The following is a 12191-nucleotide window of genomic DNA, read 5'->3' on the forward strand; positions in this document are numbered from 1 at the left end:
AACAGAAATTAATGTTCTCAGAAAAGAGCTAAGACAGCCCAGCCACTAGCCTTTACAGAGAGGCGAGTAGAAGCTGGCGGGGAAAACCGGAATGCGACGTAGGTAAATGGACGACAGTACCTGTGCGAAAATTATGCAATATTGAAAGCTCTTTCGACATTGGAAAACGCGAACATATTTTTGGAACGTACTGTGACGGTAAGGCTACTATGATTGTATATGCGGTCTTGGATCTGTGTGGAAGACGGTTGAACTTCATTAGTAGAAGGGGTGGGAGTGAAGTACATTCAAAAACTCAGGTACAATAAAAATTGAAGTAAAAATAAAATGATGTCCCTGTATAATAATCCTATTTAGAGCTGACTGATTACATTTTATGAACATTCTGTCGTTTGAACAATACATTCATTGCCGTTATGTCTGGTAATCTATGGTTACTGTATTCGACTACATAATGAATGTGTTTTCTAGTGTAACTTTACTATTATGAACTACATTTCTTCTTTAGTATGCAGCAGCAATAGTTACAGTAATCGTTATTGTTGTTGCAACGGTAGATGTGTTTGTTGGTTATTGTTATTTTGTTGTTGTAGTTCTATCTCTTTCTTTAAACACTCTTTTAACTTCAGAATTTATTCAGCGCTGAAGTTAATCTGAGCAATAAAATATGATAATATTTGTTCTGGAGCCTTCTACCAGGGACAGAGTTCTTCTGTGTACCGCTGTTTATAAACGACATGGAACTCACATCTTCAAAGACAAGCTCAGGACTTTTTTCGCCTTTTTAGTCTGATCGAATGACTAGCATGGTAAGCGGGAGACCCCCAAGAACGATTTCTCTTCAGTCTATTGAGAATAATTTCTATTTCAAACTTGCACCAGCGTTTGTAGGGTTATCCTGATTTTTAAATACGTAAGTAGTAGTAAATAATAATAATAGCAGACACATATTATCGTGTGAACATGAAGGTGCTTGTCGACTTGCACTATCTTTCATAATAACATGACATATTATTGGACAAGTGACGTTTGAAGTCACTAGTTAATATGCAGCTGAGAACTGTGATTCTATTACAGATGGGAGATTGTAAGCATAAGAAATTTCTGTAAGTACATGAAAGGAATCTCTGATAATAACTCCATGTATAAGTATTTTGTGTTCCTACTCAATCATTTCCTCTTATAGCCTATACATAAGCCTACATCTACATAGACTTTTTTTAGATATAGGGCTGGAATAAGAACTATCCTGACTAGGTTATAGTCTGTTGAGACAATATTATGGGGTATGTTAATTTTTTATTATAAGAAAAAGATTTCACTGGAAACAGCATGTAGACAGAATGCGATCAGGACGTTTACCCAAACTTATTGTAAGCTATAGACTAAGATGACAGAGAGATCGAGGAAGACCTAGCTTTAGATGGGGAGACCAGTTTATTCTTGTGGCTCAACCCATGATAGGTAGAATAAGAAGGTGATTTTTTCTTCTTGGTAATAAAGTAAATATAATCATGAAACAGTACTAAATTCGGAAGCTACTTTTATGCGATATGCCCTAAGTGTAACGCTGAATAATAAATTTTTAATATATAACTTTTTTTCCGAGGCTTATTTGAAGGATTCGTAACAAGCTGTTTTTTTACGGTGATGGGTTGTTAGCCCTTCGCCCAACCCCCAAGCTGGAGGACCACCCCTCATCTGCTGTCCGCGACTGCTTATTCAATGCATATTGACTGTTAGTTGGGAGGCCGGAGGGAAAAAGACCTTTGGGAAGGCCGAGACGTAGATGGGAGGATAATATTAAAATGGATTTGAGGGAGGTGGGATATGATGATAGAGAATGGATTAATCTTGCTCAGGATAGGGACCAATGGCTGGCTTATGTGAGGGCGGCAATGAACCTCCGGGTTTCTTTTATTTTTTATTTTAGTAGGTTATTTTACGACGCTTTATCAACAGCTTAGGTTATTTAGCGTCTGAATGAGATGAAGGTGATGATGCCGGTGAAATTAGTCCGGGGTCCAGCACCGAAAGTTACCCAGCATTTGCTCATATTGGGTTGAGGGAAAACCCCGGAAAAAACCTCAACCAAGTAACTTGCCCCGACCGGGAATCGAACCCGGGCCACCTGGTTTCGCAGCCAGACGCGCTGACCGTTACTCCACAGGTGTGGACTCCGGGTTTCTTAAAAGCCAGTAAGTAAGTAAGTAAGTAAGTAAGTAAGTAAGTAAGTAAGTAAGTAACTTTTCCCTCCTTAAATAATTATACTAAAAACTATGTAGCAGTTGGCTGATCTCGGATGATGGCGGGATTTACTCGTCTCCAAACTTCCAGAACGGTCCCGAGGTCCACTCAGCCTCCTTTCAAATTGAGTACCGGGTCTTTCCCGGGGATAAAAGGCGGTCGGAGCGTGGAGCCGACCACACCACCTCTTTCTAGTGCCACGGTCGAGAAAGTATGGGGCTCTACCTCCATGCATCCCATGTGCCTTCAAGGCATGTAACGGGACTACCTTTAGGGGAGACTGTTGTACCTTTAGCATAGTGTACCTTTGAACATTTTTTGTTTTTTAATTTTTGCTGCTACCTGGAGGACTCAAAATGAAGTAGATTGTAGAGAAAGCCGCTAAGTAGCTCTGGTCATAGTTTGAGTTTGATTTATTGCAAAATGTGAGTTCCGTGGACAAAAGAAGCTTTTTAGTACCAAAAGTAAACATTTCGTTCATTGATGTATGTTTTCTAACACAAAACCAGATTGCATTTGTTAATATATTTCAAGTACGGTGTGTTCCCTATCATCTGGTGAGGAATAACATATTTTAATTTCCATGATTTATTTGACACTCTAGTTTTCGGAGCCATATTTGTTTAAACGTGCACCCTCTTGTACCTTTGAACACAAAGCATCTTGTACCATGGAACATGTTCCAAAGTACACGATACTATCGGTTTTTGTTTTTCTTTTATTTTAAGGTCCTGTCACGAAGTAAGTCTGAAATTAAAGAGGTCCCCAATTGATTCGGATGTCTTGAAGAAAGCTGTTGAAGCAGTTATTGCTTCTCCAGGAAATAAAACCTAAATCAGAGAAGCCTGCTCTGGTTTATAATTGAAAATACATTTTAGATATGATTGTCAGTTTTTACAGCTATATTCACACCTTTATTCCATGTGTTCCAACCTACAAGAGGGTATGTTTCGGTGCTGGATCCCGGACTCATTTCACCGGCATTATCACCTTCATATCATTCAGACGCTAAATAAACTAGATGTTGATACAGCGTCGTAAAATAACCCAATAAAATAAAATAAAAAAATAATAAAAAAACAAGAGGGTATGTTCCAAGGTACATGATCCTGTTGTACCTTTGAACACATTATATATCTCTTCATTTTATTTTTTCCATTCTTAATAGATCTGTAAAACAGGAAAATACATACAAGAAGTTGTAAAGGAATCTTCAATAATTATTTCAAGCATTTTTTCATTTAAAAATTTCATTTTCCAAAATTAAAAAAAATAAAATGTGAAGTGTTTAAAGATACAACAGTCTCCCCTACCTTTAAAAATTATATAGAGGAGAAATTTTGATACAGATGCGAATCCGCCATTTAAAAAATTAATTAACTGCAATAAATATTATCAAATTAATATTAGTTTAGCAACTGGAGTTAAGAAAGGCCGCGTCAACTACGATAGCTATTTGCGTAATTATCTAAAATTCTTTAAAAAAAAAAAGGACACACAAACCATACAATAAGCTGAATACTTTCTGGCTTTCAAGGAACCTTTTAAGGAGGTTCATTGCCGCCCTCACATAAGCCCGCCATTGGTCCCTATCCAGAGCAAGATTAATCCAGTCTCTACCATCATATCCCGCCTCCCTCAAATCCATTTTAATATTATCTTCCCATCTACGTCTCGGCCCCCCAAAGGTCTTTTTCCCTCCGGCCTCCCAACTAACACTCTATATGCATTTGTGGATTCGCTCATACGAGCAGCCCTGCCCATCTCAAACGTCTGGATTTAATGTTCCTAATTATGTCAAGTGAAGAATACAATGCGTGTAATTCTGTGTTGTGTAACTTTCTCCATTCTCGTGTAATTTCATCCCTCTTAGCCCCAAATATTTTCCTAAGCACCTTATTCTCAAACACCCTTAACTTATGTTCCTCTCCCAAAGCGAGAGTCCAAGTTTCACAACTATAGAGAACTGCTGAATACTAACACAAACTAAAAATCGTTGTCACATTAAAATCAGCTAAACAATCTTTAGCAAGTGATATGGAAGCCTTTACTGGAATTGGACGTAATATAATTACGATCTTACATTTTATTACAATACATGAAAATAATCTTAAAATTATTATTATTATTATTATTATTATTATTATTATTATTATCATTATTATTATTATTTAATATGAATGAATAGAATTTCGAATTCTTTTTTATATAAAAATAATTTTTTCAGGGGCGTATTTTGCGGACTACCGGGGCTACCGGCGGTAGCCCAAGGAAATTACAAAAGAAAAAGTTTATAATATAACATAATGTAATAATTTTGTATTACCGTATTAGTTTTACCACAGTAATTAAATTTAAAGTAATTGTTAGATTTATATGCGCTCTCTGCTCTCGAAAAGAAACAAGTTGTCAAGGCGGCATCACTGGAGAAACCGCTGCCGCGAAGGGTAGCCTGTGACCGTTCCGCTCACGTCGCACAACTGCCCGTCCCCCGCTCCCTCCTGTTTCCATCGTGCACTGTAGGTGGGTGAGTTGCCGCTCTCGTGATCGGTTTCTTGGAAGGCGCGAAGCAACAATATGCTTAGTACGCTAGCTCATTAATGTGATTGTGTTCTTGCAGTGCAGTATTTTAAATTTGTGATTTGTTCGAGTGTCTAAGAGTTATATTAATTGTGAATTATTAAGTTTTTAATTTCCCAATTAAGTGATATTGTGAAAAATATGGCAGAACAAGTTTCTGGAGAGGTTTGTGTTGAAAATGACTGTGTGATAGAAGGTTTATTAAAAGTGCCTTTTAACCGTCGTACATACAACGAGAAAGTTGAAATTGTGAAAATGGAAAGACCAACTCCTGAGTTAAATTTGTCCATGAACGTAAAAGAAAAACAGCGTGAGTACACACGCCATTTCACTTCAACATCATATGGTAAGTGGAATTGGTTGTGTGGTAGTTCTAAACTGTCTAAACTATTTTGCTGGCCATGTTTGTTATTTAGCCGCGAGACTAATGTGTGGTCAAAAGAGGGGTTTTCTAATATGAACTCCCTTCGAACGGCAGTCCTAAAACACGACAAATCAAAAGCTCATATTTATAGTAGCATGAACTTTGCAAACTTTGGGAAGACAAGAATTGATTTATAGCTAGATAAGCAAAAAGTACTACACATCAACCAACACAATGCTCTTGTGAAAAAAAAATCGGGAGATTTTACTGCGTCTTATTAACGCAGTCTGCTTTCTAGGAAAACAAGAATTGGCTTTTCGGGGTCATAATGAGAGTGTGGAATCAGACAATAGAGGAAATTATATTGAATATTTAAGTTCCTTAAGTGAATTTGACCATTTACTGGCCAATCATCTTGAGAGTTCAACAGTATTCCGTGGTACTTCTCCCGCAATTCAGAATGACTTAATATTTGCTATAAGTGGGGTTATGATAAAGAACATAAAATCTGAAATAGAAGAAGCACCTTTTGTGGCCATTGTTGTTGATGAAACAAGTGACTGCTCTAATCAGAGTCAATTGTCCACTGTTTTAAGATACGTCGACAGTACTGCCAATGTTCAAGAACGGTTTATAGGATTCACAAATGTCAGTTCGGGCAAAACTGCTGCTGCTTTGTTTCAGCATGTGGAAGGTGTTATAGCAGAATACAATGTCGGCAATAAGTTAATTGCACAGACATACGATGGTGCTTCAGTTATGGCGGGAAATATTAATGGCTTAAAAACAAAAGTTCAAGGAAAGTATCCTCAAGCACTATTTGTCCATTGTTACAGCCATGTTCTCAATTTAGTTTTGCAACAAACTACTTTATCCATTCCAGAATGCCGCATTTTTTTCAAAACACTGTCGGGTTTAGCTGCATTTTTCTCATCATCTCCTAAAAGATCAGAAAAACTCAAGGAATTTATGAAAAAGAAACTCCCAAAAGTAGCACCAACTAGATGGAATTTTACATCTCGGCTTGTAAATACAGTAAAGGAATACAGAGAACAACTGACTGCTTTCTTTGAAAATATCATTTGTAATGACTCTGAAGAAAACTGGGATGATGATGTAATTGTGCAGGCTCAAGGATATTTGTATTTTTTCACACAGTTTCAGAATATATTTCTTCTTGAAGTCTATGCTAGAGTGTTCGCACATACAGATGTGCTCTACAATATTCTTCAGACAAAAAGTCTAGACATAGCATACTGCTTGCAAGAGGTATCAAAGTTAAAACATACTATATCCGAGTTCAGACGTAGTGGGTTTCCGTCCATATGGAGTAATATGGAAAATGAAAATTCTTCAGACAATACAATGGAACCACCATTAAAGCGGAGAAAAGGAGATGATGAATTGAAATACAGGCAGCTGTACTACAGCATACTAGATCGTATGCACATGGAAATTACTGACAGATTTTCTGATTATGGAAAGCTTCAGTTCACACATCTTCTAGATTCTCAAAAATTTTCTGCTTATAGAGAAAACTTCCCGAATGAGGCACTAAACAAATTATTTCAGTCCTATAACAGTCACTTTGATCAAGTACGTTTGAAAAATGAATTAAGTGTAATATATTCAGCAGAAGTCTTTGATTTTTCGAACAAACCTATCCATGAAATATTATCTGCCATATATGAAAACCAGCTGAACCAAGTTATTCCTGAAGTCCTTAAATTGGCAACATTAATTGTGACAATACCAGCTACGTCAGCATCGGTAGAAAGAACATTTTCTGCGTTGAAGAGAATAAAATCCTACTGTAGATCAACTCATACACAAGAACGTTTATCCGGCTTGGCACTGATGTCAATTGAAAAGTCATTTCTACAGAAACTTCGCAAGCGGCCCAACTGTAATTTCAATGACGAAGTCATCAAAGTATTTTCGTCCCAATCAAGACGTCTGGAATTCACATATAAATAGGTAAGGAATTTTATTATAGGGTTTTAAAAATATATTTTGTGTAATAATAGGGTCAGTGGTAGCCCAGACCCTTAAACCAGTATACGCCACTGAATTTTTTATACTTTCCGAGAAAAAACAATGTTACTGAGAAAGGAGAGATATGGATGAACAAAATAGAACTGATCACTTTCGAGTGTCTAATATATGGAACAGAATTCATTTCATCCGGCCGTGATTTGATATATTTTCAGTTCAAAGGAAACACAAAACTGTCCTGCGAGTCAGTTTCCGTAACTGATAGGACTTGATATATAAAGATACAGATTGGGCTCTCTGATTGGAAATTTTCAAATAACATTAAGCTGTTCTATTATGATTCTTCTTATATTTTAAAGAATCAGGATAGAAACCAAATGCTCGTATTTGTTAAAGTTTATGCCACATCAAGTTAACCCTCAGATAAGAATTTCCATTTAGATGCATAGTATGCTGCTCACTGTATAGAGCATAAATTTACGTTACCTCCGAATTCAATAGATGTTGTTCAGTGTCAGCCATTCGATCTGTTTGACGTACCTGAAACCGTGACGACGAAGAGTAGAAGCTGCAGGCATCTGAGGTTGCCACGAAGTTGTATCTAGAACAGGAATTATATATACAGGTTGTATAATAAATACGTGTACAAACTTCAGGCATGGGTTCCTTACACCAAAAGAAGGAAGATCACGTAAGTGTAGCTCCTAAAAGTCTAATTTGGTCATCTCTTCAGTGTTGCCAACTAATACCAGTTATCACCAAAGAGGGAAAAATCACAATGCTACGTACTGATATAATAATAATAATAATAATAATAATAATAATAATAATAATAATAATAATAATAATAATACAGTAATTAACAATAACTACATGTCTTATTTATTTACCACATCTCATCTTTATGTTGCGACGTGTTTTCTACATGATGAATAATTTATGAAATAGTACAGTATATTTTCCTTCTGGAATTCTCGCATATTATGTTGGTAATTAAGATTAGTAGGCCTATGATCTAATATTAAAATATATTTTGTCTGGCAACATGAAATTCATTGCTTTAATTAAACAGTTTACGATTCACGAGACCTAACTGAAAAATGTATTTTGATCACTTGAAATGATTAGTATGAATTTCGAAAACAGAACACCACTTTAAAATGCATAGTTTACTTTCTTTCATGGAGAAGTCGCTAACATGCTATTTTCTCTCTTGGACATTTTAATAAAAATCTAAACACGAAAGAATTTAATTAAAATGTCAATGTATTTACATGCATGTTTCACACGAAGTAAGTCTATAAGTTATTTCTTATTTTACACTTACCTGAATAGAGAGTTGAATTGGAATCACAACGAAACAGAACTGAATTGTGTGTTTATATTAATACAGGTATTACTAATTAATTATTAATTCACAAGCCTAGGTACTTGCATTTTCATCAGTTTACTTTACTGCAAACCGAAGTTACTGATGCCAACATAACAGTTAGAAAGTAACTAACAGTTGTAGTATTTGTCAGTACCCAAAATTCGAAACGAAGTAGGTAAAAGAAAATTCAACCTGAGAGCTAGAAAATCACTATAATCCATTAGCGTATGTAGTAATAGGGGAAAAATGGTGAGGTTTCACCCTTAGGGTATTAAGTAAGCTGACCCGAATTATAGCATGAGTGCAACATGACTGGTCGGTCTATGGCGAGTCCTCGGCCTCACTTCACTTCATCTCCGTTTGGTCTGATTACCTGGTTGATTTTTTTCCGAGATTTTCCCAAATCATAAGGTAAATGCAGGGTAATCTGTTGGGGAATCCTCGGCCTCACCTCATCTCACTACATTCTCGCCAAAAAATTGTAAAGAATTAGAATTGAAATTGTAAAATGTTGTAAAAATTGTAATTGTAACCTTGTAAAATTTTTACTTATGCCACATCTTAAAGCTTCATTGCTACTGTAAGATCTGTGGAATACAATAAATGAGATGAAAATAATGAGACCAAACATTGGAATTAGAACATCAATAGAAATTTAAAGTTACATATATTACTGTTTGCAGATGATGTAATATTATTAGCAGATCCTGAGGATGGCCTCCAACGTTCTTTTTCAATTACAACTCATTTCTGAGGAATACAGGATGGAAATTTCAGTTAATAAATAAAACTAAAGTAATGAGATTCATCGAAAAATATCATCTCCGCAGGAAAATTTGCCTTTATAATAAACCTGTAAAACAGATCTCATGTTTTAAATATTTGGGTTATCATTTGAGCTATGAACAAGAAAATGATATTTCTACAAAATTGAATTTACTTTAACTATTCAATGAATGCCATTAATAACATTTCAGACCTTTTCTTGTCCAAAAACGTACAATAATTAAAGCCTATAAAACATTGGCGAGATCTGTTTTCATGTATGGAAGTCAAGCTTGGACCATACGTAAATGTGATGAACATCGATCACTGCCAATTAAATGAAATTTTTAAGAAGAACTGTTGGCTATATTGGATTAGACAAGAAGAAAATTTTGGATATTTTGAAAGAATTAAATATTGATCCAACTTTGGAGAAAATTCAAAATTATGGACAGAAATGGAAATCTCATATACTCAGGATGCCTAGACCAAGGATACGACGCCAAGCACTAAATTATCACCTTTAGGAACAAGATCTTTGAGCCGCCCGCTGAAACGATGGAATGAGACCGTAACATGCCTCCAGGCTTAATACGTGATAGCAAGAAGAAGAAGAAGAAGAAGTTAAAAGTAACAATGTTCAAATCTGTGATTAAAATAAACAAATACTCTATTTAATTTAGCATCTTTAACAAAGAATCTAAGGATCTGTTTTCATGTATTTATTATTAGTACAGAGGGTTATTTCCGATCGTCCACACCTGTAGAGTAACGGTTAGCGCGCCTGGCCGTGAAACCAGATGGCCCGGGTTCGATTTCCGGTCGGGGCAAGTTACCTAGTTGAGGTTTTTTCCAGGGTTTTCTCTCAACCCAATATGAGCAAATGCTGGGTAGATTTCGGTGCTGGACCCCGGACTCATTTCACCCGAATTATCACCTTCATCTCATTCAGACGCTAAATAACCTAAGATGTTGATACAGCGTCGTAAAATAACCTACTAAAATAAAAGTATTTCCGATCTCTGATAACGAATTTGAATGACGTCATGTGCGTCAGAAATCACACCGACATGTCGCGACAGTTTAATTGCGGCGAGAGGTGACAGACCAGTAGTGAGTGATTTCATAAACAGGGTGCACGGTGTATCACAATAGCAATGCCCAAGAAAATAACAACCCTTTCCGACGCCAAGTACAGTTACGTGAAAATCATAAGAACCTGCAAAAAACGTGGTTTCATTATTTCTAAGAAAGGCATCTTGAGTGTACCTAATAAGACTGGCAAAGCTCGAATGGGATTAATTCCATAGTGAAAAAAGCAAGCAAATCCACACCTCCGTCACAAGTCGCCGCACCCCACGAGATGATACAAATTAATTCCATTCGAGCTTTACCATTCTTATTAAGTACACAGAAAATGCCTTTCTTGGAAATAACGAATTTTCGTTTATTGCACGCTTCTTTTATTTTCACTGAACTGCACTTGGCATTGGAAAGGGTCATAATGTACCTCTCCCAAAAAACTCCATTTCCTTGGTAATTTCTGCTTTGAGTCGCCGTGCACTCTGACTTTGAGATCACTCACTACTGGTCTATCACCTCGAGCCACAGTTCAGCTGTCGTGTGACTCCTGACGCCTATGATGTCATTCAAATTCGTTATCACAGATCGGAAACAACCCTGTATCTTAGACTGAGTTAAGAATTTCTCTAAGAATTTTACTATATATAAAGGGAATTAGAACTAAAATTGTGTGCAATAAGGAAATATTAATCGAAACCTGACGTAATGAATAGGCCTATATGAAATAATTGTTCGTATGGGATTTTGAGCGCTATGAAATGGATTTTTCCTCTCGAAATATTGTAGTGTATAAGGCAAGAAATACTACTACTCCAGTATTGAACAGCGTTTCTATATGATTCGAAATTTTTAACGCATGTATGACATGCGTCTAACATTACTAAAATTGTCCCCGGAATTTGTGACCTCATTAATGAAAAGCAGCTGACCATCTGATTAAATCATAAAACTGTTTCTGAAGTTCCCTTTAATTTTGTTGTTTATTTTTATATATTTGAAAACTTATTTAAATATTATGGGAAAGAATGGGCGATACAAATACTAAATAACTTTCAATTTGTTCATAAGTTAAAAAATCTTAAAAATCCGTGGTTTAGAAGGACAGAATCGGACTTCTGTTATGTCTGAAGCGAAAGAGATTCTCTCACTCTTATTAAAGCTCTTATTGTTGTTAATATGTTAACTTAGAACGATAAATGAACTGATCGAACTTTTCATTTACGTTCTCAGGTCATGAATCTATCTTACGGAAAACTATATAATTATGCGTCCTTGCCTAGCTTAGAATAGATGACATAAAAAGCTAAAATTCATATAATTTTGGAACTTGATATACGAAATGGCGTACTTCGTTACAGGAGATGAAGTGGCATAACGAGTTAGAGAAAGATTAGTGCAAAATTTTCGACAAAATGTATTACATGTATAGCCAGTATGATTCATCTATCAGATTTAATCCTACGAGATAGTAACATTTATGGTGCTCTTCATAGACATTTCGCTAGCCCGCGCTACGAGCGTGCTAAACTAGCCCCGGCTATCGACTGGTTACTTGTATAGGATTCATATCATATCATATCGCTAACACTGGTTTATGAATATGAGAAACGTTAGTTCGCTGATCATCCATCGGAAGCCCGCGCTAAGAATGTCTATGAATACGGCCCGGTTTTTTTCTGTCGTTTTCTTCGACTGAAAATATATTCCAATCAAATAAAGTTGAATTACCTATTGGACCGGAATTACAACGAAATAAAAGACATAATGCAACAGCAAACAAACATA

At 36.0% G+C, this 12191-nt stretch overlaps 1 protein-coding gene across 2 annotated transcripts in view; it reads right to left on the reverse strand.

Moving 5' to 3' along the window:
* LOC138715009 (trypsin beta-like) overlaps window positions 1–12191 on the reverse strand; it is a 67453-nt gene that overhangs the window by 50242 nt on the left and 5020 nt on the right. For both annotated transcript variants that reach the window (XM_069847386.1, XM_069847385.1), the window contains exon 2: window positions 7727–7787. In XM_069847386.1, the coding sequence (XP_069703487.1) occupies window positions 7727–7787 (61 nt within the window). The remainder of the gene's footprint in view (window positions 1–7726; window positions 7788–12191) is intronic.

The sequence above is a fragment of the Periplaneta americana genome, chromosome 15, assembly GCF_040183065.1.
Source record: "Periplaneta americana isolate PAMFEO1 chromosome 15, P.americana_PAMFEO1_priV1, whole genome shotgun sequence".
NCBI lineage: Eukaryota > Metazoa > Arthropoda > Insecta > Blattodea > Blattidae > Periplaneta > Periplaneta americana.